A 27,721-nucleotide genomic window follows, 5' to 3' on the forward strand; every position below is an offset into this window, starting at 1 on the left:
ATTAGCGTATCGTCAGCCACAGCCCACACATCCAAACTCATTGACCTGAGCAGACAACCTCTCTGCTCTAGTACCTGCCTTACACTGGCCAGAGCGCTCATCAGAAACCTGGACCATTGCAATATACCCCCGATGGGTACAACGGCAAATTCGTCAGCTGCTACAAAACAAAGGCCTGCATGCTGCACTAGGCCTATGCAAATCCGACTACATCTCGCCAACAAGAAGTCTGGCTGCCCATTAAAGCCCAAATTGACTTCACTGACAAGGGCACACTGCTGCATCCACGAAGAAGTCCCAAATACCTCAACCCTATCACCACGAAACGTGTGCTCAGTAAGATCATTCGCCATTTGTTCACCACTACATAAAGCACAGGTGGCGTCAGCTTTTGGGTCACTGTGCCCACCCTCTGGAACACTTTCTTGCCGCCAATCAGAAACGAAGAGTCCTGCACCACCTTAAAAAACCTGTTAGAAAAACGTGGCCGTTTACCAGATATGACTGTGGGTCTTTCTCCCTGAAAACTTCGTTACTGTACCAACGCAGCATTACCCATGGGTTTGGCCATTCCACAAATGAAACATAAAATAAATAGTAATTTTGCATAACCGTGCTTTTCTTCTTACTGGCAGGTTATGGTCTCCTGCTGCACATGTAGTAAGCACGCCACCACAATCAACACAGCGGCCTCTAGGTCTGCTCTGCAAAGCTCTCCAATGTAGGTTTCCATCCTTTGACCAACGAGAAATACACAAGTTACTGCATGTTTTTGTGACTAGCTAAATGATCTTAATTTTAATACGCGATTTTCATGAATACCGCTTAAAATTGCAGGATACTGAGGTTGATGGCACACCAAAATTTCACCTGTATGAAAGAACGAAAAGGTCCTGCAATTGCCATGAGAAACACTTGTGTAAAGGCGCCATACAAATGGCCATACAAATATGAGAATTGCACTATACGTCCATGGTGGTGGGGGCTTGCACAGCCCGCAGTCAAACAAAATCTAAATGATCATGGGGACAGTAAAGATTATGAAATGGGGAGTGGGGGCAGAGGGGGTCCATCGGCAGGGGAAAACGTGAAAACCCATGATTTATGAAGCTTCATCGTGGCGTCCCACTGAACCCAAACCCTAGGATTTACAACTTCCTTACAAAATAGCTGACTTCGATTTGAGTATCCATCTGCCCCGATTTAAATCGGGCAAGTTAACTCAAGGAACAAAGAACCTCCCCAAAACAGAGGTGCAGAGAAAGCCACGACAAAAACACCCAGATGCCCAACATCAAGTTGTAAAAAGCCTTTGGCATTTTAATTTGATCCCGTTTGTGGGGCGGGGGTTGTGGGGTGAGGGAATTGCCATGTCGCCAACATCAAGTTGGTTATCTATTGATCTACTGACCAGCCGACCCATGTTAATTTCTACGCTTACATGAAGGAGACGGACCAAAAAAATAAAAACATTGTAACCAGTGGTTGGGGAAAAAAAAAAAAAGACTACTCTGGGTTTTCTGAAATCTTTTTCACTCGACCAAACTGATGGGTAAAGTAAGGTTTACAATCCCTATGCAGGCGAACAGATTGTGCTGCACTGCACGTTCCGGGCATGGGTAGAACAATCAGACTCCATTAATACAGATCAGCAGAAGGCGAGTTCAATGGTCTTCTAGCGGACATTTTTGCTCCTCCCCCCAAATCAACAATCTATGCATTGGTTCAGATATCGAGGGTAGAACCACATCAAACAATGCAGCACTTACTTTGACTGTAAACTGCAGCGCGTCTCCACTGTATTCAAGCAGCACATGTAACCTGGTCCATTCTGGTCTCCAGTTCAAAAGCATCAGGTCGGTCTTGCGGGTTAGCAGCCAACATGTCCTTAAGGAGCTGTTTGATCCCCTCCGACATCAAAGTCCTACGCTTTTGAGGGATGTGCAGCTCCATCTTTGGATTTTCTAGTAGTGCCTCCCCAACTGGCACAATCTCAGTTCCCTGCTTGATATAGGTTCCCAGCAGCTCCTTCTTGGTCTCTGCGTCAATGAAGGTGATGCGCTCAATCATGGCCCAGATGATTATGCCAAGCGCAAAGATATCAGCCTTGGCGGTGTAGTGTCCCTCCCAGACCTCTGGGGCCATGTAGAAGTCTGAGCCACAGGCAGATGACAGCCAGTATTTGTTCACATTCACAGTCTTATTCTCAATGCCCAAGCTACTGCCATCCTTGCCCCGCGCAGTCAGCCCAGCACATACCTTGCTCAAGCCAAAGTCTGCCACTTTGAGGACAGGGAAGCCAGACTTCTCTGTGATTAGGATATTGTCTGGTTTCAGATCTCGGTGCACTATGTGGTTTTTGTGCAAGAAAGCAATTGCGCTGGTAAGCTGGAGCATGAAGCGCTTCGTGGTTGCTGGGTCCGGTCTGCGGGACAGGATATACTGGTTTAAGTCACCACCCTCACAATATTCCATCACAAACCACAAGTAACAAGCTTCATCCGAATAGCCCAAAATCCTTTCACCTGAAACATAAAAGAACAGAAGTTAAAAAAGATAAAAATAGAAGGTCGACAAAAAGTAACATAGGGCGGCCACAAAAAAACAAACGGCTCCAATCAATAAACCTGGGGACAGATAGGAGCAGTATATGCCATATGCAGCTGAATCGGGCAAAGCCGGCTCATTTCTTTAAAATGGCAAAAGTCCATGAAGGACTCACACCAACCATTTCCTCCCAACAACATGCACAACTACTAAGATTAGCGATTAGCATGGGAAAAAAAAATGCACTGTGGTCTTCATTTGAAGCTGCATGCCCCTCCATGTATTCTGTGTGTTTTCCAAATGGCAATGCTACCAGAAACCTTGTTTGTTGGGGGTTGCAGTGGGGGTAGGCACCCCAGCACAATTATCTTCGGCTAGAGTAGAAAGCAATACACAAGCATAAAAGCTCAGAAAAAGAAGAGACATGACATTTATGCAATCTGCCAGACATGAAAAGGAGAAGCATACCAACTTGACAAGGACAGTGTGGGACACAAATGGTCAGCACGGTACTAAATTTGTGGTTTGATTTTTGTGTTCCGCTGCTTTACGGTACCAGTCGCACAGAAGAACAAGTTACTTACCAACTGGTAATGTTCTTTTTGACTGGATGTTCCTCCCACGCATTCCTCATCTATGATATTCGTATCTCGCCAGCGTCGGAAAAGAAATTCTCGGCAGAGGGCGCTGTGCACAAGGTTGTGCCATTGAGGTCCCTCGACGGTCTCTCTAGCGTGTCGACGTCACCAGCACTATAAGTAGCTCGCGCCAGTTGGCTTCAATTCTGTTTTTTCGTATAATCAACTAATCATTCAGTCGTGCCCCAGACTAAGCTCTTCATGAAACGCAAATGGTAAATTACGTAAATTTTACAGTTGGGTAGGATGGGAGGTGCAATGAGGAATACGTTACCAGTTGATAAGTAACTTGTTCTTCAAATTGATTGTGTTCTCCCACATATTCATCTATGATAGACCATCATAGCAGTGATAATTTAGGAGGTGGGAGTACCATTTAGTTTTATCACCGATAGAATGAAGTACAGCTTTTGCAAACAATCCTTCATGGGAAGAAGAGGCGCCTAAGCAGTAATGTTTACCAAATCTATGTATTGATGCCCAAGTTGCAGCTGAACAGATAACTACAGGGACTACTCTGAAGCGCTGCAGAAGTTGCCTTACCCCTCGTGGAATGGGCACGAAGCTCTTCCGGCGGGTCTTTCCCAGCTAACCTGTAACACTCCCAATAGCCAAAGTAATGCAGCAGGATACAGTTTGTTTAGTCACCGCTAATCTCAGTTTATGACCAGTATATCCCACAAAACGTTGGTCATCGTGGCGCAATTTTGACCTCGTTATATAACACTCGAGCCCTTTTTGGGTCCAGTCTGTGTAACCTCTCCACTTCTTTGCACAAAATGAGGAGGGTAGAAAGTTGGGAGAAGTCAGAAACTACTTTCGGCAAGAAAGAAGGCTTAACTTGTACTTGTGAAAGGTAGTGTAGAGGTTTGCATGAGAGAGCCGGTAACTCACTAAACCTGCGGGCTGACATTAAAGCCACAAGAAGGGCAGTTTTAAGTGTCAAAAGCCTTAAAGGACAGTAATGTAAAGGCTCAAAAAGGTATACAAGTTAGGAATTTCAACACAAGATACAAATCCCAAGCAAGGACATGAAACGGTACTGGAGGGTACACGTTGGTGCCCATTCAAAAATTGGATAATCAATGGAATCTTGAAATGGGAAACTTCTTCCGAGGAGGGCTTAACAATGGAAAGCGCTGCCAGGAATCCCTTTATTGTTCCAACCTGGAGCCCCAGATTGGCCAAATGTAACAAAAGATAGCACCATACGAGTGCCACATTGAAAAGGGTCCACATTCTTATCCTTGCACCAGTTACAGAATTTTTTCCAACGACACTGGTACAAGGCTTTAGTTGCTGGCCTTCTGGTCGAAAGCAAAATCTCCATTACGTCGTCCAGGAGGTCCCAATTCTTTTATCTCAACCTCTCAGAAACCATGCGTGAAGGTTGAGTGTCTTGACCTCTGGATGGAAGACGTATTGGAGGGCAGATGGACCTGTCCAGAAGGTCCAGGTACCACGTCCTCCTGGCCCAATCCGGGGCAATTAGGATCATGCGTTTCCCAAACTTTCTCAACCTCCCGATTATGGTGGACTGGAGGAAACACGTACAGTAGTGGAAACTCCCAGCTCCCCACAAACGTGCCTCCTAGAGCTCCTCTGGGAGGAAATTCCCTTTAGCAGTACAGTTGGCACTGGTCGAACAGATCCGCCTGAGAGGGTTCCCCAAAGGGTGAAGGACTTCCTGAGCTAGTTCCCACTCGTGGGAGACTGCTCTGCCTGTTCAGAGCATCCTCCGCTGTGTTCTGCTCTCCAGCTAGGTGAACTGCCAATAGATTCCTTCTTGTATTGCCCAGGAGAGCTGCATTGCCTCTCTGCACAGTGGTAGTGCCCTACGCCTCCTCTCTTGAGGTAGTACATGGCCACTGTGTTGTCTGTCATTATTAGGACATTCTGTTCCCTTACAGAGAGCAGCAAGGCCTTCAGCGCTAGTCGACTGCCCTCCGCTCCAAAAGGTTGATGTTTAGTTTGGACTTCGATGGAGACCAACGATTGTCAGATCGTTGATGTGGGCTCCCCACCCCGTGAGTGAGGCGTCCGTCACTACTGTTATCGCCGGCCATGGTTGCCAAAAAGATTCTCTTTTGAGCCGCTGCAAGCCTACCATAGAAGGTCCTGAGCAACTCGGATTGGAACTTGCAGAAGATCTGACATATTCCCCGGGATCTCATCCTCAATCGGGCCTCTGGCCTCGGGCACCAGAAAAATGCAGGATGCCATGAGACCGACCAACCTCAGAAAAATCGAAGGCCGGTACCATCTGCAGAATGTGATGAGCTCTCACCTTGGGAGGCGAGATGTTCCGAGGAAGTATCCATGAGTATCCACGAGTGCTCTGATAAATTGGAGTCTTTGGAATGGTACCATATGGGACTCCTTGTAATGAGGGAGAAGCCCAGTCTGTGTAGGGAGTGGCAGGTGCAGCTTGTTCAGGGGAACGAGCCCCGATTAACCAATTGTCCAGGTAGGGGTAGACATGAATCCCCTCCCCCCCCCATCAGACTCGCTGCCACAACCGTCATCGGGCAGAGGTCAGCCCGAATGGTAGAACTCGAAAAAGTGAGAACCGCCAATCACGAACCTCAGGTACTTGTGCTCGAGATGGATTGGCACATGAAAGTAGGCATCCTGAAGGTCCAAAGATACCAACCAGTCTTGGAGTTTGGCCTTTCTGCACAGCCTGTCCTCTTACGTTACCAAATGAGGAGTAGTATCGAAAAGAACCTCTCCGGGAAGAGGAGCCCGAATAAGGTTCTGGAGGCTGTCGCATAGAGGCGCTAAGGGACTTAGCCGCCGCTTTGGAGGTCTGCAGTTTCTCCAAGCTCTCATCAGCTTTACTGCCGAACAGCCTCGAGCCGTCAAAAGGCATGCGAGTAGCCTGGCCTGCACGTTGGGTGCAAAACCTTCAACAATGCAAATCTGCACAGTACTGTGCTTGCAGCCATGGATCAGCTGATGCTGTCAGTATCCAGTCCCGATTGGAGACTCTCCCATTGCCTCCTTGCCATCTTTAACAATATTCAGAAAACCTTCCCTTTCTTCGCCTTCTGGATTATGTTCAACCGCCTCAACACAATCCCACAAGGTATGGGTGAACCTGGCTAGGGTGCAGGTAACATTAGCGGACTTAAGGGCCATACTGCCAGAGGTAAACATCTTGCGAGCCCAAGCGTCCACTTTGTTATCTCTATCCTAGGGGGAATAGATGGCTGGCTAGGCTGACTGTCTTGTGGAAGTTGCAGCTTGGACCACTAGACTACTAGACTCAAGTGTATGGTGCTTACTATGATAGTTAGGTTCACAGCTCGATGGTCTATACTTTTTGGGGGAATTCCCATTGGCCCAGATTCAGTAGCCTCCCAGTTTGCTACCACTGTTCTTTGAAGAGCCCTATGAAAAAGGAAGAAATGGGTCTTTTTGGGGGCCCTGGTCCAGGATGTCGGTCATGTCATCCTGTTCAAAGGTTGGTGAGGATCTACACCCAACTCATAATCAGCAACCCTGTTCATCAGGTTCCTGTACCCTTAGTCTGCATGTTCTGCAGGATCAGGTTTTGCAAAATCTGATTCTGGTGACGTATCAAGGCCACTGGCAGAGTGAAGGGTGTCACAAAGACTCTGAGTCAATCAATTCCTCTGGTACATCTCTAGTACCATATTTTACTCCAAATGGAGAAATTTCTTCCCCAGAGGCCCTTTCCTCCTCAAAAATAGAGGACAGACTTTAAAAAGTCTGATTTTGGTAAAGGTGTGTACTTTTTTTCTTGCTCTTAAATTTGCCTCGAGGGAATCGAAGGAATCTTCGAAAGAGTCGATGACATCTTCGATAATGGAATCAATGTCTCTTTGGCATCGAGCAATTGGCACCAACGATGAACTAGTCGAATGCTTCTTAGCCGGTGTTGGGGAATCACTCGAGAATGTAAAGTTTCCGCCTTACTACAGGTATTAGCCGAAGCAGTTTGGCCTTCCTGCGTCGTCCAAAGGAGCGACCAGGGTGTGGCTCTTTTGAGGTTTGAGGGGGTCAGGCTGCATTCCAAGCCCTTTATCATGTGCACTCATTCTTTCCATTTTCTAGGGAAATCCGACCTAGTCCGACATCGTACAACCTCGGTAGAGGTATCCGTCGAAAAAGAGCGAGATCTATGTCTCCTCTTCGCCTTCTTGGAAGAAGACTAAGAACATCTTGATCTACTCCCATTTTATTTATTACATTTGGTTATACGCCCAAACCCTCAGGTATCATGGAGTAGGTTACAGGAATATTTGGTGCTTCATTGAACTTAGATAACTTAGTACATATTGGCAGGTAGATAATCATAGCATTTTTCAAGAGGGTCTTGGATATACAATTTAAATACACAGGGTTACAGAATTAAACATTGATGCACATTTGACGAGTCGGCTTAGGTGATTATGCTATGGGCTTAGGGCTCATTGGTATTTGTTAAAAAGCCAGGTTGAGGGCTTTCTTGAATTTGGGGAGGGATAGTTCAAGAAATGTTGGTACGCAGTGAATTCCAGATTCTGCGGGAATTGCCTGTTCCAAAATTTCTGAAGCGGCGGTGAGGGGGCGGTGGGGGTGTAGAGGATGTTGTCCGAGTTGGATCCAAGTGATCTGGATGGGGTTTTTTAGATATGTGCATTGGTTGAGATAGCTTGGCGCTGTGCCTGTAACTCATGTTTGCTATAGTGAGGGTTTTTGTGTAAGATCCTGGCTTGTATGGGCAGCCAGTGGGCTTCTCTCCTATTGTGTGAGATATGCTCTCTTTTGTACCTAGTGCATTTTTTTTTAGGTTTTGTTTGTTTCGTTTTTTTTTGGTCCCTAGTAGCAGTATGTTGCAGTAATCTATTTTTGCTAGTATGAGGGCTCTGGCTAAGGTGGTGCAATTCTGTGGTGTGAGAAGAGGTCTGATAACTGGCTGTGTATGCCGTGGATGAGGAGAGAGCATTAACGTGTTTGCACATAGTGAGGCTCGAGTCTAGGTAGACCCCTAGGGTTTTGACTTGTTTGGATATATTGATTGGAGTTCCGTCAATGGCTATGGCTGTGTAGTGTGGTTGTAGTTTGCTGAACCAGTCTGGGGATCCTACAATCTGTTTTCTCTCCATTGAGGCAGAGGCTGTTTGTCGCCATCCAGTTCTTGATGATTGAATAGATTTTGTTTACAGTGATGGTGTCTTGTTTGAGGTTGCCAGAGATGAGGATGATTATTTGTGTGTGTTGTCCCCAATATTACTCCCATGGCGTCAAGTGCTGTAAAGCGTAATTTTGTATATAGAGTGTCGGGGAGAGGCAGGATCCTTGGGGGACTCCCAGTGGGACTGGGATTGGGTCTGCAGCAACATCTCCTATTGCTACTCTCGAGGTGTGGTCTGCGAGGAAGGACTTGATCCAAGCGGTGGGTGGACTCTTTATAGAAGTGAAAATTGTTGGCAAGCGTAAGACAGTTTGTGGTCTACTAAATCGAAGGCCGCCGATAGGGCCAGGAGTAGTAGGATGCATAGTTTGCCCGAATCCCTGATGGTATCCATCTGGTTTTTTGAGGTCTAATAAGGCAGTCTCTGTGCTAGGTCTATGGCGAAAACCGGATTGTCTTTCTCCTAGAAGTTGGTTATTTTCTAGGTGGAATTGGACTTGGGTGTATGCAATTGTGTCTATTATGTTGAGGGGGAAGGCACTGTGGTGATGGGTCTGTCATTTGTGGGTGTGGTAGCGTCTAGTTTAGGTTTTTTGATGAACGGGGTTACCCAAGCTGCTTTGATATTGGCGGGGACAGTGTTAGAATTAAAAGAGGCGTTCACAAAGTTGGTGATGGGTGCTAGTAAGGGTGTGCAGTCCTTAACTAGTCACCTTTGCAATTTGAGGGCTTGAGTGAGGCTATGGTTTTGAGTATGGTGTCAGTGTTCACTGATTTGAAGTGGAATTCAGGAGAGTTAGAAGTGGCATTGGCTGATATTTGTAGAGATGGTACAGCGAAGGGAGCCAGAAGTTTTCTATGACCATTTTGTTTTGGAGGGTGTTTATCTTCGACGCTAGAGCATCCTGAATTGTGGTGCACCATTCCTTGTTAGTGTGGACTATGAGATGGAGGGATAGGGGCCTCTACTTCTCCGTTGATGGTAAATAACTCTTTGCTGGTGGCGTTATGCGTAGGTTGAGGGAGTTGGCTTTCTGGGTAAATACTTCCTTCTTGTAGGTTTTAGATTTTTTAACTGTATTTTGGTTTCATCTGGAATTTTTCCTGTGGAGGTGTTCAAAGGCCCTTTTTCTTCAATTCGATGAAGTTTTCATTGAACCATGTGTTCCTATGTTTAAGCTTAGGGTGCTTAAGTTTGAGCGGTCCATGTCATCTATGGCAGTTTTAAGGCAATTGTGATAATGTAGCGAGATGGAGTTGTCGGCAGGGTTTGCATAGTCTATGGGGTGAGCATAGAGTAGTTTGTCTAATAAGGGAGATACATTGTCCTTCGTGAGCTTCTTAGTATTTCTTGCTAGTATGGGAGCGGGTGGTGCGAGTTCTTTGGATAAGACCATCTGATAAGGAAATCGATCTGTCCAGGAGATCCCTAGAATTTCATCAAGTAGAACTGTGGTGTTCAAGGTAGGGATCCAGTTTAGGACGAGACCTTTTGAGTGGGTATTGGAGTTAACAATTTGAGAGAATTGCATTTCTAGGACAGCAGTGTCCTTGGGGTCATACGCGTCATTAAACCCCAAGTTGATGTCTCCTAGGAGAATTAATTTAGTATTGGGTTTGAGTGCAGGGGAGATGAGTGGAAGTTCTGTATCTGTGCTACTAGAAGAACTGGGGGTTCTGTAAACTATTAGGAAATTTATAGTGGTATTAGGGTCAGTTAATAGTTTAAGGGCTAGGAGTTCATATCCTGGTATGGTTTAGGTGTTGCATTCTCTAAATTGGAGAGAGGATTTTGAGATGATGGCTACTCCGTCACCTGTGGTCTCTTGTCGGTCGGCTCTGAATTGTATATTCAGGTGGTATAGCGATAAGTAGCAAACCTGAGGCTGAGTGTAGCCAGGTTTCCGTTAAGACTAGAAAGTCAAGGTTATATTCGAGGATAAGATTATGTATGTCGATAGCATGAGGTCCTAATGATCTTACGTTGAGTAGTGCACCTTTTAGTGGTGGTGTGTTCAGTTGAGTGGTGGTGTTTGTATTGTGGGTGTTGGGAGTTTAACTTGTGCTGGGGGTGCAGTGAGATTGTATCTAATCATTTGCTTGCAACTGGTTTAAGCAAACATTGGTGTACTGAGATTCAGAGCTTTGGAGGTGCTGGTCACTAGTTGAGGGTTGGTGGTTTTGAGAGGGTGTGAGGTGTTATATTTAATGATGGTGCGGCTAGAGTGTCTTGATTTTCTCAGTGGGCCTGTTATGGGCTTAGAGTAGAACGAGACCTCTTCAAGTGCTTATGCCGATCGAGTCTTTCAACTCACCGGACTTCCTAGGCTTCTTCGAAGATTCCCTCAAAGCGGCCTTCAAAGCTTCCCGCCCCACTGCCAATTTACCTTTTCATTCAAGAAGAGCTTTCTCCGTCAGCGATGGACAGGAGACAGTTGGAACCTAAACACCAAAGGCAGACACAGCGAGGGTCTATTTTTGAACTGCAGTCGATACACTTTAAACCCAGTGTAAGGAGTCGAAGGGGTCAAAGATGGCATTTTCCTGGAGGAAAATACAAAGCGCGCCGTTAACTCCATTGCGAAGCTCTCAGAAAATCGGAACTGTATCCAACGGGCGCGGCGCAAGCTACTTGTACTGCTGGTGACGTCAACAAGCTATGGAGACCGTTGGAGACCGTTGAGGGACATCAACGCCACGACCTCATGCACAGAGCTCTCTGCCGATAAAAAAAAATATCCGAAGCAGCAAAGCTGGCGTGATACGAATATCTTTGAATGGATTGTGTCCTCCCACGTATTCCTCATCTAAGCTTGCAAAAAGGTTTGCTTTGTTGTGCCTATGCCTGGTCTCCAGACCTTAGTCTGCAGAAAAGTGAGCAACAGAATCGATATGGGGAGGAGGGATGCAGATTTTGATTTGTAACGTTAGAGTTGATGAAAGTAATAGTGTGCCAATTTGCTTGCTCTGCATTGCTGAAAGCGTGCAAATAAGGAAAAAGGGCGCGCAAGGCATCCAAGATTGTGTTGTAGCATTACTGTAACCCACCAGACCCCATTACCCAGCCAGCCGTTGAAGCGACAGCCCAGAGGGGACTGTGTGTAAGATTGAATGAGCTAGACAACAAGGATGCACACCCCATTCTGAATGCAATACAGTGTGCAAAATGTGCACTAGCTAGTGATAACTGGGTCTTAGCGACTAAGAAATTGTGTACTCTGTCCATTTGTAGAATTATGGTGGCAAGCGTATACAACAAAGACAAATTGATGGGAAGAACGTTTCTTAAAATGGAAAATGCTAAGCATGCTAAAATATATTTCACTTGCCTCACCTTTTCCTTGTGCTCGACACATGGGGATTCTGTAGATGGGGAGCAGGTTAGACTGCCAAAAAAAGGAACCATGGAGTGGTGGTGTTGCAGGTTGTTGGATTTAAATATTTATTCAATTGTTAATGTCCCATCATCGGTGCCCAACACTGAACCAGTGCTTCCCCAATTGCCATACGGAAAAATAGACACTATCACCATAGCAGAAATCGTGCTGTTACAAAGCAAGTAGTCAAACATTAATATTCTAGGCAGTGAAACAAACCTAACGTGGTCCGCTCTGCCTTGTGATATTTAAGCTGAGAACACACTTTCCCCCCCAGCTTACTCACTGCTCCATTTCCATAGCAGTAATGCACGAGGCAGCAATACATCTTTGCGCAGAATGTGCAGGACACCACCTAGTAATAACATGACTAATTTGAAGTCGTTGGCGAACCATGTCAGCAGGAAATATGGAGCACCACCATTACCAGTCACTGGGCAAATGGTAGAAAATTAGCAGCATCACATGCAAGAGGTCTGGGCCCAAGTCTTCAGGAGTACAAAGGGCAACACAGCAGAAAGGGATTTACAGAACTAACAAGATCACTTGCACAAATTGTAGTGGTTTTTGTCCCTGCTTCAGTGTTCCATGCAGATCAGAAAAATAAAAATACTGCCACTGGCCTTACCGACATCTCATACCAACGATGGATAAATACAACGTTTTGTTAGGGCCACTTCCCAAGACGGTTGAGCAGTCTTGCCCTGGAAGAAAGAGTTGGCAAACTACGCCTGCTGCATCGAACATACAATCCCTCAAATTCAATCTACCAGCTGAATAAGAGTCACAGCCAATGTTGGCCGAGCAGGCCCTCCTTTCCCACTCAGAAGTAGGTCACTTACGTCAGTCGAGCATCTGTCCCAGTGGTCTCTTAGCCCACTCATAAATAGGTTGCTATGCAAACAGAGCCTCTTTCTGAAAGGACTTGCAAAACCCTCAATGTAAGCAACTCCTTTCCAGGCAAATATTCGCACGGCTTGGGTAGGTTTGCAGAAACATAGCAACAAGCCACAGACACCATAGCGCAAACAGAGCATCACTCTTTCCCGTGTATTGAAGCGTCAGCTCAAGTACCGCATGCACCGCCATGCCCCCTACACTTCGAAAGGGCCCTGTATCGGTGTCCAGACATTTGGTCGACCTAAAACTGGTCGAATGACATTTGGTCGAAAACCAAATGGTCGAATTTTTTTTTAATTATATATTTATTTTTCGGGTTTTCATTTTTTTACAAAAATGGGTTTTTAGAAAAAAAAAAAGGGGGTTGGGGGGACCCCCCCCCCCCAAAAAAGGTGAAAATAAAAAAATAAAAAATTCGACCATTTGGTTTTCGACCAAATTGGTTCGATCATTTGTCTGGTCGACCAAATGTCTGGTAACCCCCTGTATCACATCAAGCAGCGGATTCTGGTATTCACAGCCAACTGATACAAATTAGAATGAATTCAGTCATTTGATTATAAAATATTCGACAGCCCAGGTGACTACGAAAAATAAGCTACTGACAATGAAAAGCCAACTTTTACGACTAATCATCCTGAAGACGCCCCATGGGCTACGACGGTCGAAATGCAAATACAGCTCAGACACTGAAAACGTGTTCACTCATTTAGCTGCATTCAGTTGCCTCTATCCGCCAAGGAATGGAACTCAAGGTAGATTTGCTCTTCCTATGCTTAGTTTTGGAAACAATACTCAAAATTGCGGGATGAAATCTGAAAGAGGTATACAGAGCAAGCACTGAAAAACATAGGTTTCAGCAGCTAGACAGGCCTCCAACACTGGACAATGGCGAATGTGAATTGTCCATTTGCAAATAAACTGTCTTTGGTGCACGCGGAGAGAGTGTCAGCTAGTAGCTTGCAACTTTAAGTCCACGACCCACCCAAATTTAGACATTGGTGTCACGAGCCTCCTACACCGTTTGCCAGATATCGCCATCCTGGACATCCTGGACGTGCCATCAATTGTCATGTAGCTACACATTCCCACCAATCCAATATCTTGGTAAGAAAATCCCACGGACTCACTTGCCATTCAAATCCAAGAATTTGCACCGTGGACCCCCAACTCCCTGGTATTATTATTAAGGAGTGTCTGATTAGGTTATGTAGTACCAGCAGTTAGTTTAGCAAAGTCAGATTGGGGCAGCAATGGCATGTCCATTTTGCTTACTTGGCAGGGTAAGGATGCATTTCAATATTCTTAATTCATCATAGTAAAGCAAGATAATCATTAGGCCCTTAATCAGCAACCGCAGACTCCAGAACGCCCACTGTGCGTAGCACTTCATGCTGCGTATGAATGTGCCTGCATTGCTGCGGTAGTGCATGATTGTGCAGTGCGTAGAGCCCCCGAGTGTGTGTGCAATAATTACACTTTGCTAGGACAAGTAACAAAACTTCTTGTACTAGATGCAGCATAATAAAAGTCCCATTGGCAAGGCATAAATTAGTTTTAAAAATTGATTAGCAGAGTTTGCAAACCAAAAAGGTTCCATTAGCAAACAAACTCCTTTGATTAGCCATTGTGTAATATTTTTAATGTCACCAGAAGAGAAGATATTAAATGAGCAACAATACAGAATGTATGTGTCCAACTGAAGAAAGACATTATTGAGATAAGTGTCTAAAATGCAAAGGTTAGCTTTGTGAATGAACACAAATGGGCATGATAAAAAGTCTTTGAAAACAGTTTTCAAAGCAAGGCTCTGAGCAGCTAGCTACAGTTGTTCCGGTCCCATATATTGTTATGCATGACCCATCATTTGCTGTGCGAGGAGAATAAATCAAAAAGTTTGCAATGTTAATGGAAAATCATAGCCAGAGGCCAAGTATGTGATATGGTGTTGCGGCAGGTAGGATAATTGTCAACTTCAGGTGGCCTGTGCCCATCATTGATATCAAGGTTTTAAACAGCTTTTATAGCGTTAAAATACCACTTTAGGGGAGGGCAGGGTGGGTCCTCAACCCCGAGCAAGCAGGCCCAAGCACATCGTTCAACCCTGCCCACCCATTTAAAGCAGTTTTTATCACAATTGGCACTCCGAGCCGCCATCTGGAGTGGCAATATATATATATATATTTGTTTAAATAGTTTAAGGGAAGCAGGCTTTGCGCGATTGCTACACTTGTCTGATTGGAAATAACTATTTGCAGGACCTGAAGGTGAGTGAGCCAGTGAGTGGGTGGCGTCGGGTAAAGGTGGTGCGACACTGCAGTAGAGACTCAGCTTGCATAACTGCCTCCAAGGCAGGGCTTAGGCTGGGCAGAAGTGCAGGTGGCGCAGATTCTGCTTGCGCTCCTGTCCTCCAGATTGCCCCCCCTTGCCCCCCCTCACGCGCTATTATTATTATGCAAGAGCTTGGAAGGCTAACTACAGTGTATGGTATTGCAGTAGATGGAACTATGGATAATTACCTTGCATAAACATTAATTTCGCTTTGCGTATTTATTATGTAAAAAGAAAGTAAGATGGCATAGCAGGCAGAGAACTAGGCATGTGTGGGGGAATATTGTATTTTGCGTCCATCATACTTTTAGTGTAGCTGTAGCTGGAATAAAGAAACCGGGTGATGAGATGGGATGTCAAGGAGTTTGAGATCAGCTCATGGACTGCACCAGTTGCACAGCTGCTGTAATTATGCAGCATGTAAACACAGACAATGATATAGTTTGCTTATTATGACCCCACACTGGTTTACAATTAGATGAAAAGAATGAACTTTCTTACCCAACACTTCCACACAGGCCTTTGGCACATTTACGATTGGAGAAGGATGCGCTGAAAGTAAGAAATCCAAAAGTCTCACCACAAAAGCCTCTTGCATTTAAAAAAAAAAAAAACGCAAACTAAAAAGACTTTGAACTCTTTCTTTAAAGCTCTGGGCAAATCTACTGCCTTAAAAGATAAAGCAACCTTTCCTCCTGAACCAGCTAATGTTCCTTCACCCCCTCATCTGCCATTATCAGTGTCGACTGGCTTGCACTCATTTGGTCCTACATCAGCGGTGGCTCATCCACCAGTCTTTCTACCCCTTTCTGCCACATGCCTTCCCCCCGCCTTCATTAATCTTGGCTGACATGACAAGGACTACCCTGCCACAAAACTCGCTCCATCCAGCCCCCTCAAAGTTACCTGTTTGGATATTCTCGGGGGCATGAAAGAGGGCCCAACAGGATACTGATACACAAGCTTGTGCCCCCTTGTCTCCTATGTCGCAGCTAGTATCAGCTATAGATCACAACATTGAGGCAGATAAACTAGCTGCTTTAAAAGCACAAAATGCTGTCCATAGGTTTTTTTTCCAAACGCTCGTACTACTTCATCAATGGGCCCTTTACTGACCAATACTATAATTAATCGAGCATCAGCAGGTGCCAATCCTGACAACCTTCCATCTCCCGTTGATGTGGTCTCTGCTAAAATTTCTAGTCTCCAAAGTCAACAGAAATCGCCAGATACTATTGATGTGCCCACAACTATACTATGACTCAACTTGAGAATTTCAGACAAAAAATAGAATATCTGGTGATCAGCTTAGCAAAAGCACAAAACTCCCTTGCTTCAGCGGCAGCTGTCTCTGATGTCCAACATACTCAGAAATCAAGCACCGCACAAAAAGTGGAGCAAGAAGCAGGTTGCCACCCTCATGCCAGCACAAATAGCGACATCTGTCGCTTGCAATGGGCTCCAGAGAAAACTAACACTCAGGCAATCTCACGTAATTTAAATCCCCGATGTGAGCAATTTTTCACTCATTTATAAATGTAGAGAAGGAAAAGTTCCCATGGTACGATTTGAATCGGCAAAGTGTCTAAACATATTCAGAGATATTGTTAACTTAAGAAATCTGGCATCTAGTGACAGAGCAAATTGAATTCATTTCAGAATTCACATGCTCAGTTGTCAGGTTGTGGATCCCTTCTTGTCTTGTTCGAGATTCCATGCAATTGTTTAGCATGGGCTTCCTCATAGCAGAGGAACCTGAGAAAGTGCCTCCAAAAATTCAACATCTCACTCGGAAATCTAACATCTACCACGGAGTGCAGAGGCAGACCGATGAGGCACTAACTGAAGCCCCTAATCATCAGTAACCATTAACAGTATGTGCCAAAGACTCAATTCTGTTTTTAAGTTGGCACACAAGGGGCTACTCCCACCTGCATTCCTCCATTGCCAATTTCGACAAAGTCCATCACCTGATAGCCTTACAAGAAACGTGGCTCATCACGAGTCCGGTATGGGATGGTTATGAGCTATCCTTTCTTCCTGCAATCCCGAGCAGTGGTCGCCCCTCCTCTGGCCTTTTAGTGGGTGTGCATAGAGCTAGTGGCTTTTCCATCACACATTGGGCCTCGGTAGGAGCCCAGATCCAGTTAGTTCTCATCTCGGGGCATTCTCAAGAACTGGCATTAGTAAATGTCTATCGCAACACTACCACCATGGCCCATGATGTTTTTTTTTTTATGATGGTCTGATTAAGATCCTAGACCTCATAATTTCCAGACACACCATCAACCATTGTTGCTGGAGATCTCAATTTGGATTGTCGATATATATCTTATATCTCTTGGTCTAAACAGAAATGGACAAGTATCATGTCTGATCGTAATTTATACAGGCTAAATGGTTCCGTTACAGGTGATGTCCATTCAAATTACACTTGGCACCGCGGGTCCAGTACGAGCACTCTGGATTATATCTATAGGAGTCCATTTCTGTTTCAAAACGTTCAACATCTTCATATCATGGATCACCTCAATAGTGATCATTGTGTGTTAGTTGCACAGATCACATGGAATTTCGAGTATGTCCCAAATAGTCGAGTCTCGCGTGCTGTGGCAACAGTAAACAATGCAAGAAATCGTCTCAGATGGAGTGTTGGCAGGATTAAGTCTCTTGCACACATCTTAGAAGCAAATGAGTGGCATTATAATGGTGCACAATATCCAGACCTATTAAAACCCTTCATGCAAAACCTGACCATTTTGCGACACAATCATGTTTGCCATTCACACATTTTTGACCCCGAAATCAAGCATATGAAAGCTGAATATAGAAAAATCAGGAAACAAATACTCTCCCTGAACGATCCTTCATGCTGGCAACTCCTAAAAACTGCTAAATGCCGCTATAAAAACTGGCTTAGGAGTAGGAAATATCTCACTCAAATCGTAGTTTATTCTCCGAAAAGGCGATGTCCGCTCTCCTACGTATGGACCCTTAACCAAACCTCTATAAATAGGGTGCCTTATTACAATTATCTCGGCATTGTTTTAGAGTCTAATACAACCAACAAGCCATTTAATGCGTCTTGAAACTAGGTTATCATTCACATCACAAGCCAGTATTCTAATGCGCAAATATGGCACATTTTCTATATTGCCAGCGTGGCATTTTTGGACTGCAAAAACCATTCCAGCTTTATTATATGGGCTGGAAACATTTCAAGAAATTCCTTCTTTACAATTGGCAAAATGGGAGGCAAGATATTGGCGCCGAGTACTACATCTGCCAAATTGCATTCCAAGGTATGAACTTGGCTTAGTCTCAGTGAAGGCAATCTTGAACTGGCGCCAATGCTCCTTTAGAAAATGTTTGTCGTCAACAACATTCCAAGTTCTGTTAAAATATGTTTCATCATATTTTTTCAACAAAACCGCTGTTTATCAAATCCTGGTTGACGAGTGTCTATCGCGTGCTAATCCTGGCGGAGGTCTCATTAGATTTATTATTGCAAAACCCAGACAAAGCCAAATTGAAAATATATCATATAGATTGGATTCTCACCCGTACCGCATGTATCATATCAAGATGCCGATAAACTTCGATTTCCACATTAAAAAATGCACACATTACCAGTTTACCTAATTCGGTGTCCATCTCACAAATATCAGAACAACATTTTAAGACTACGATTTAACTTATGGGTTACCAGACAAGTTAAAAGGAGACTGCTGAGTAACTCAATTAATTTTTGCCGCTGTTGCAATTCGATGGACACTCGTGAAACCTTGGTGCACCTTTATTACGGAATGTAAAGTCCTTAGACCCCTGTGAGAAATTCACTTTGCGAGACATTGTAATTATCTATGTCTCGCATCTCAAGACTTGACCTGGTCTCTAATACTAGGTTCTGATTACTTACCATTACAGATTGCTACTGTACATTTTATCAAGTTTAAATTTAGAGATTGATATTTATTTTTCTTGAACTTCATTTAAAGCCAAAGTCTAAGATTCACAATTTTTTCTATGTTCATTCCTTTGTTATTAAATATAATTTATAACAGGAATAATTTATGTCGAAATCTAAGATTAATAATTTTGTGTTGTTCCTTCACTCATTTTTTCTACCGCTTGTTTTAAATCTATAAAGTTTTATATTTGTAGTTGAAAGGTTGATTCATTTCAACTAAAACAAATAAAAAAAATTAATCGTCACAGCATGTGAATCTATGAAACAGACTGGAGATCAGGAGTTACAGGTAAGAAACATTCTTTTCAAAACTGTTCCACGTGCAAAATGATTCTTCCTCTCAAACAAAATGAAATATAGTTGGAACTATTTAGCTACACCAATGTCAACTTTCCTGTAAGCATGGAGACAAGTGTTACAATAGCAATACTGTACTTGGGTAACAAAAAAAATATAATGCAATTGTAGGAGTGTCTTTATTGTTAAGTAAAAGTTACTGTTTTTTGCCAGGCAGGATATAGTTGGTTCAATAAATGGATCATCCCATTACTTCTGGTTTGGAATTATTTGAACAAGAACAATTCTTGCCAAGCAATCCTGCACAGGCCTTTGGCACCAGAGTGGAGGAGAGGATTACTGCTGTGCTCGCTATCCCCATTTGGACTTGCAGTTAACAGAGAAAGGAGGGTGGAGATATCTGAGGGCAAGAGGGGTATGCAGGGTGAGCTGTCCCTTCATTGACCAGGGTACAATAGCTAGATTTGCTACACCAGTGTCAATTTATTTAGCAAACCTACAGAATTGCATAGCAAATTGCTATCCGACAATGCTTATTTTATGCCTTACATTGGGTGACAATGAAAGTCTCCCATTACAGCACTATTTGCTATACTCCCGCCCCCAATGTATACTTTTATATCCACATCCCCTCTATAGACACACATGGCAATAGTATCCCCTTGCAACACTACTGAGTCAAAACAAAAGGTTTGCGAAGGATTTGATCTACAGTGGTAGAGCTAAAGTATCACTGGAGAAAAAAATACCATTTCATTAAAAAGTAAATCCAAGGCATCCAGGGCACTCTGCATCGTGTAACCCACAATCTTCAGAGGAAGATTATGAATGCACACGCAGTTGAATCCAAAAAGTTATTTGCCCCGCAGGATCACAAGGGTATTTTTACAGGCCAAAGATTCTTTGGAACACAAGCCTGTACGCTTAAAAGTTCTGAAAATTGTCAATTTCCGCTTTGACCAAACCACCTTTGTTCAGATCAACAGGCCTCAACTTTCAGAAGAGAAATGTACTTCAAATGGGATAAGGATTGCCAATGTCTCATATCCCTTCTGGACATAGATCCAAGCAACGATTGGTAAAGGAAAGGAAGAATACCTCTGAGGAGGTGCAGTTGGTAGATTGACTTCTTGGAAACGTCAGAAATGCGAGGAGAAAAGGAGAGTGTGGAGTTGATGACCCCAAGGTCATTAGACTCACAGGTGGGAGCAGGAAGAGGGCCAAGGGAGGCCGGCCATAGAGCGACAGGAAAGGAGGGTGCAGGTGTGCCCAGGAGGAGAATCTGGCGACAAGGCTTAGATCATTGGCGGCACACCACTCCTGGATAGCGGACAGAGTCATAGATGAGAGAAGGGGAGGAGGCGGCGGGAAGGTTGAAGAGGAGCCGAGTATCATCCGCATAGCACAAAGTTGGAGCCGAGCGCTGCTATGCAGTGGGCAAGGAGTGCCAGGTATTGGTTGAACAGCCGGGGAGAGAGGTAAGACACCTGGGGAACACCACAGGTAGACAGTGAGATCGAGGAAATGAATTGGGGGGGGTGGGGTGGGGTGGGGGGGTTTAGAGGTCAACCGGGCGAAGAGATTAGGATGAGGACAGAAGGGATGTTAGTGTCAAGGTTGGAGAGCAGGTCTTCTCGGATGTTCAGGAGAGCAGTTTCTGTGCTTCTGGCAGCTCTAAAGCCCGAGTGATTGTCATGCAGACAACCAGCAGAATCGGTGGTAAGATTAAGCTGTGTTGTGGCCAGCTTTTCCAGTAGTTTGCCCAGGAAAGGAGTGGTGGAGGTCGGGCGATAGCTAGCTGGGCATGAAGGGTCAGCTGTGGGGTTTGAGAAGCGGGTGCACAAGAGTACTTCAGCGGGGCGGGGAAGGCTCCAGAGGCAAAGGAGTGGATGCAGAAGCAAAGGTGTCCATGCGATACTTGATGGTTTTAGATGAACAGGGTAGAACCCGTTTTGACAACTTTCATAGATCGGACTGGTCTAGAAACCTTGACAGGTGACAAAAAAGGAAAGGAAGAGAAAGTGGGAGGGCTTCGGGGCAGCTGAAGGAGGGCCAGGGGCAGAGGGGAGAGAAAGAGAGGACAGGATGTCCTGTTTTTTTGTATTTTTTATAGATGAAATGAGAGGCAATGCCGTGCAAAGGGCCTGGGAGGCGACAGGAGAGGTAGAGACTGCAGCAGGGTTGGCCAGCTCCTTGCAGATTCTAGAGTTCAACTGCGTTGTTAGACGCCGCACAGACGCGGGCTTGGATGTGGGCTCTTACTTCGGACAAGAAGCCGGTAATACCTTTGGAGCAGGCGGCAGGCCAGTCAGGATATACAAGAAGCCCGCCATTTCCTCTCAGCCACCATACACTTGCGTTTAAGGGTTGCTAGGTCAAAGCCGTACCAAGATTTGCACTTGGCTTTGGACTTCAAGCGGATCCTCATGACAGGGGTGAGAGCATCCAGCGTAACAGAGAAAGAAGAGAAGAGCATGGAAAGGGCTGGGTCAGGATGTGAGTCAGCCGGAGGATGAGAGAAAGTGGCGAGGAAAGCCTCAACTAACACGTTTCATGGGTCGGATGACCGAGAAGGTAGGTGGCAGTGTTGGAGTTGGCTTGGCCTCAGGGGAAGAAAGGAGGGAGTGATCACTCCAGAAGAGGGGAGTGTCAGAGGGATGGAGAGGGGGAGGTCAGAGGAGATAAGAGCATCCAGCATGTGCCCTGCAGAGTGAGGGGGAAGCGTCGCAAAGGTCAGGAAAGACTACAGGAGGAAGAACAGGCAGCATCCAGATGGATATTAAAAGTCACCAAGAAGGAGGAGTTGAGTGGTTGAGGCCTGGGAGGTAGGTAGAGAGGTCCGCCCACTCAGAGGAAGGCGGTGATCCGACTAGGTGGCCAATAGATAGCCACAGTAAAAAAGTTGCCAGGAGAGAGAGCCTGCAGACAAAGCATTTGAAAGAGGAGTAGGTCTACATAGGAATGAGAGGCAGGAATCCACCATCAAGGCTACACCCCCTCCGACCGGGCAGATCTGGGTGCAGAGGATTGTGTAGCCTTCAGGGAGGAGAGAGTCAAAACTCGTGACAGAGCTGGAAGTGAACCATGTCTCAGTGAGACCGAGGACGTTGAGGTCAAGTTCTTCCAGGAGGCAACAGATGTCAGGAGTGTTTGACGGCCGAGCGAGAGTGGCAATATGGAGAAGGACTTCTGGCGTAGGGTACATATCAGAGGTACGGCCTACAGAGGTGTAGACAGAGGCAAGGGCGCTGAAGAAGGGAGGAAATGAGGTGAAGGAAGCTTCCATCAAAGAGGAGGAGGTTGGCCTGAGGGCCTTGGACCAAGACTGCCATTCAGTTAGACATTAATGATGACCTTAGAGGAGTCAAAGGGGGCCAGGAAGGCCTTGGATGCCACCGTTAATGGGAGAAGAGAAGATGGCACAGAGACCATATGAAGAGTCCAGAGATCTGGCGAGGAACGACAAAGGAGGTCAGTGAGGGTCTGTCAGGAGGAAGAATTAGTGTATGTGTCAGTGATGGGGAGACTGGGGGTTAGAGACCAAAATATCCCTTTTGAACTTCTTCCTGCCAGACTTAGTGAGGAGAGCAGGCTAGTCAAGGGAGAAACAGTTGGAGAAGCTAGGAGAAACAAGAGCGCCATGGGTGATGTAGAGAGTGGGAGAGAAGCAGGGGGTGAGGGTCAGAATAGTAACAGCGAGGCAGAGTAGCACAATGGAGTCACTGGGCCAACATGTACAAGAGAAAAAGCATGCAATACAACCATGAGGGTACAACTAAATTCAAACTGGAACAGTGAGTGGGTACATAGAATCGCAGGCTGAAAGCTTGGGGACAGGAGAGAAAAGTTAAAGGGGGAAGGAATATGTCCAGTTGTAGGGAACTAACCCATTGTTATGGACGTGCAAAAGTTATGGTTATCCAGGTTCCACTGACGCAGCGTACTAGCAGTGGAGAGGGAGCAGACAGGGGCCGTAGCTGCGGGCCTTTGGACGGGGCCGGCTGAAGCCTGCTGGTTACCCCCGATATGGTTCAAAAACAAAGGCCAGCCAATCAAGGTGCGGGAGGGTGGAAAGCAGGGCAGGAAGGGTGCCTGCACAAAGGATTACAGCCAGTCATTAATTTCAGTTGTTCATATTTGTAGAGTGTGCAACTGTCAGCCATGATGGGATGGCCACGTGGTGCCGGAACAGCGCAGCAGACCGATGGAGTCAGGCACCGGATGCTGTTGGCATGCTGCACTCGGCGGGCTCAGGTGGAAAAGGGCTGGTGAGATTAAGCCAGCAGTCAGCTGGCGCAGCAAGCATTACACCACAATGATTTTTGGATTGCAGATCAGATTGTAAATAAATTACAAAAACTGCAGCCTAAACTCTGCTCACTGCAGTAACATACCGCTCTTGCAGGCCCCAAAAATGTAACGGGGAGGCTCCGATGCTGTTGAGGTCCCCGCTCTTCAGGGGACCTCAAGTGGGGAAGTCCTTCTCTGGGGCCTCGATGAGGCATTTGGAGGGGGCCTGAACCCAGAGGGTGGCAAACAGTCGAGACGGGTCTGAGCCCAGAAAATCAGATATGAACTTGGAACTTGTTGACCTATTTTATTTTGAACCCGTCAGACCCTCAGAAGCAAGAAACCCATCTACTGAAGGTCCCAATATTGCTAAGAACTTTGAGGATCTGAGCCCGGAAGATATTGGGGGATGGGGGGGGGGAAAACAGGGGTGAAAGGTCATCACCCAACATGGATACAACAGGTCCTCAGAGACGAAAGACTTTGTAGAAAGGTCCTGATACCCAGGAGCCGAACTGTTCCCTCGTGCTGGGAAAGCTCGAGAGGGTTATGCTCAGGAGCTCTGCCTTGTCCCAAGCTCAAAACCTGGGCAAGGGACTGGCTAACGCATCCCGACTTACCATTTGTAAACACCTCGGCCTTTCTTGTGAACACTATTCCACACTTTGTAGTTTGTTTTTTTGAAGACGCCACAAGCACTGCCTTATTTGATGGTCGAGCTTGCTCCCATCCTAGATTTAGGTTTAGATTAGGCATTTTTCCAACCTACCTGTACAGTTCAACACCCTTGAACTGATCACGTGTGTCTGTCTTTACTGTTGCCACCATGAGTTCCTTACAATTGTTATCAGGTGCTACATGTTAGATTTACATATGGTCATGCATGGCAGTTAAATCTTTGCTGGTTGAAACATTTTTGACCATGTAGCTGCCGAGACAGGTCATCTTACAAATTGATTTTAACCTGGCATATGTTCATTTGCACAGGTTGGGACATTGCAATTTAGATGCACGTTATCTGCATTATACACGAGGTTAACAGATTCACATCATGTATATAATTTGCACTTGGCATTATCCACTTTAGCTCCGGAGATGGCAGACCTTAGAAACCAATTGAACCTTGGATTGTATGCAATCTTGCTTATGTGGCCCACTGAGGGTTGGATCCATGCAATTCCAAATATGTGCATCAATTTGCAATCTGCATTTTACTTGGAAGGAGGCAGCATTTTCGGAAATTGATTGCAAAGGTCATGTTGCAATGTTCCATTGCATTGTAAAGGTAAGTAATTTGTGGCTTACATTATATTTAGAATGTTAAAAGATCGCCATGTAACATGCAACTCAAATACTTGCATTCATTTGCATTTTGCACCATGCACTTTACCGAGTAGGGTCATTTTAGAAATTGACTGCATTCTGCCTTTATGTAAAAATCTAGATGTGGATATATAGCAGCCTAATGTATGGAATTTGCACTTTAGGCAAAATATGGAGATTGCTTTTTACTACACAAATAAGTGAGAGGCAAGTCACAGCGTGTTTTATGCAGGAGATAAGTAGAAACCAACTATCTTGAATTACATGCAATTCAGTACATGTGGCCAATGGAGGAGTAGATTAATATAATGTTCAATATGTTAGCCTGTTGCAGTTGAAATGTATGTAATGAGGACAATGCGCACTATGAAGACTCAGCATGACATGGATGAATGCACATGCGTGTTTACAAATGCTCAAGTATGGGCAAAATGCAACTGGCGCAAGGCACTCTTAAAAAGGGAATCGAAATTATTGAGCGAGACAAGGTATATAACCAGGTATGGGGGACAAGACAAATTCCCAGTGTTTTATGGCATATGCAGAGCAATTAAAAGTGTTCATGTGTAAGTGTATATTGGAGGACAAGGGATGAACAAGTATGCTAGCAGTCACGTATGATGTTTATTAACTTTATAACACTGCATCGAAAGAAAGCAGGTTTCATGTTCAAGAGGTGGCGCTCTGCATGTACTAGGTCGGGAGAAGTGGTACAGGTCAATGCAACAGACAAGGGACAACTATACATAGATAGTCACATCATAGCAGTGGTGTTTACTTTGACAAAGCACAGGACGGGTGAAATGTGTAAGTTTGTGATGTACGTTTTTCCCCCTTATCCGCTTGGAGCCCCATAAAAGATATTTTTTGGGCAATATACCATGGGCTGAGAACTTTAAATTGGAGCAAGTGCCGCTGATTTTTCTGCTGCAATTATGTATATTATAGGATTGCTAATAACTTGTTGGCAGAAATTTTGAAGACAATTAGGGGCGCGTGGGGCACCCCAGATTGCAAAGATTTGTTGAAAAAAAAAATGAAAAAGAAAAGCTGCAGCCTACTTAAACTCATTTTCCCCCATTGACAAAAAAAATAAAAAAAATAAGAGCAATTTTTCCTAGACAGTAATGTCCAAACCACTGGACGGAATTGGACCAGGTCCGGAACAAAACATAACCTGGGCGCGAAGCGTTGACTCGAGGCATTTGTGGTCATTCCATCCGATAGTTCTCCCCCCCCCCACATCAAAAAAAATGATTATATTATTTTCCATGGTGCATTGCAAGAGGATTTAGAAATTAAAAAGCTACCATCTATATCACGCCCCCCACCCCACCCATCAATGCACAAGATCATATAGCCATGGATAAAAGCAAACAAAAAAGCTATTGCAGGACAAAAGAAAAACATGTAAATGCCACCAGGCTAGGGGGCGAGGCAAAAGGCATTTGGATGTTGGAGGGGGTCTAGGGACCGAGTTTAAGCTCCGCTATAGCCAACATCTCAAAGAAAACACAAACACTAATGTGTGCGTGGGAGGTGTGTAGGGGGGCGGGGAGAGAAAGACAGGAAGCTCCAAAAAAGCTTTTTCAACTGTCCCGTTTCACCCAGATATTCGTGGCTATAAAACTTCACATAGCAGCGGCCATCTGTAGACCATTCACGGGAATCAATTGGCTCCAAAGAAAAAAGGTGCCAGCCCCTGCAGTCTGTGTTGCTTAATGAATGAGCACAAGTTACAAGACCATGTAGAGCAACATGGACCGAGGGGGCTGGACCCTGACGCTAAGCAGCGTCAGCCCTGGTCACTGCATGGATGGTAGACCGCCCACATTCCTGGATGCAGTGCGCTTTTAGTAATGTCTCAACACTAAAAACACACCTTTTTAAACTGCATTAGTCCTTGAAAGTATTGCATTCTAAAAAGGTCAAGCTGGGTTAAAAAGGTGAGCACCTTTTATACTTTGTCAGCATATTTACTGGAACATTTCCTCGCAGGTTATTTTCCTGGCGTTCATTGCTTTTTTTCTTTAAAGTCCAACGCCATTTTGTCAAGTGCACTTTCTTCTAAGCGGAAGGTCAATTGAACTACATTTGTATATTTCACTTTAAGATTTAGGTTCACTTACTGTGCGTATATTCAAGTGTGCCAGCTTTTGATTTCGCCATGGAGCAAAAGTACCTGGGCATATGTTATTCTTGCAGCCAGTCACCCCCCCACCCGTGTGCTGCTTAAAGGAGATTAGTTGGGGGTTGTGCGGTGCATCACAACAGTCGCCAGAAGACAGGCCATAAACATGGGGCTTGTAGCAAGCTGCTTAACCAAAATGTGTGATCCTTGGAAAATACTGCGCATTACAGAAAAAAAAAAGAGCCTGCCATCTTTTATACATAATACCACCGTCAAAACCAGTCTGAATGATGGGTTGGCAGTGTTTTCAAATGAAATAAGAAAAAGGGCACCTGGCTAGGCCCCGATATGCCCAGGAGTGTATACAATAATATTTAACAAATAATCAGGGTGCGAGATCACATGTAAAGTCCTGGTGTATTATTACACACTCACAAACATACAACACATTTTTACTATTGGGTCAACCAAATCTTTGATCCAAGGTTGTTTATTAAACAAATCAATTTCTTCATATTCCACATTATGACCCAAAAACGACATTTTACCAATCGTCCATCGTGATCTGTGTCCCATCCAATTGGATCCAAAGGATTTAACTCATACAATGCACATTTCCTGTCATTCGTGACAAAACATTTCCATAAAAGTGTGTGCTCTCCAGAGCGTGATGCATTTCTGGAGTACATAAACCACAATGTGACATTAAATACTGAACACTGAGCAGTGACTCAATGATTAGATCCTCGCAACCACCTTCATTTTTTTTTTAAA

At 45.0% G+C, this 27,721-nt stretch overlaps 1 protein-coding gene across 2 annotated transcripts in view; it reads right to left on the reverse strand.

The window, feature by feature from the left end:
• Positions 1-27,721, reverse strand: part of STK35 (serine/threonine kinase 35) — a 123,496-nt gene that overhangs the window by 87,376 nt on the left and 8,399 nt on the right. For both annotated transcript variants that reach the window (XM_069650910.1, XM_069650911.1), the window contains exon 3: positions 1,770-2,525. In XM_069650910.1, coding sequence (XP_069507011.1) covers positions 1,804-2,525 — 722 coding nt within the window. In that variant the 3' untranslated portion in view covers positions 1,770-1,803. The remainder of the gene's footprint in view (positions 1-1,769; positions 2,526-27,721) is intronic.

The sequence above is a fragment of the Ambystoma mexicanum genome, chromosome 3p, assembly GCF_040938575.1.
Source record: "Ambystoma mexicanum isolate Mex_15411 chromosome 3p, UKY_AmexF1_1, whole genome shotgun sequence".
Classification (NCBI taxonomy): domain Eukaryota; kingdom Metazoa; phylum Chordata; class Amphibia; order Caudata; family Ambystomatidae; genus Ambystoma; species Ambystoma mexicanum.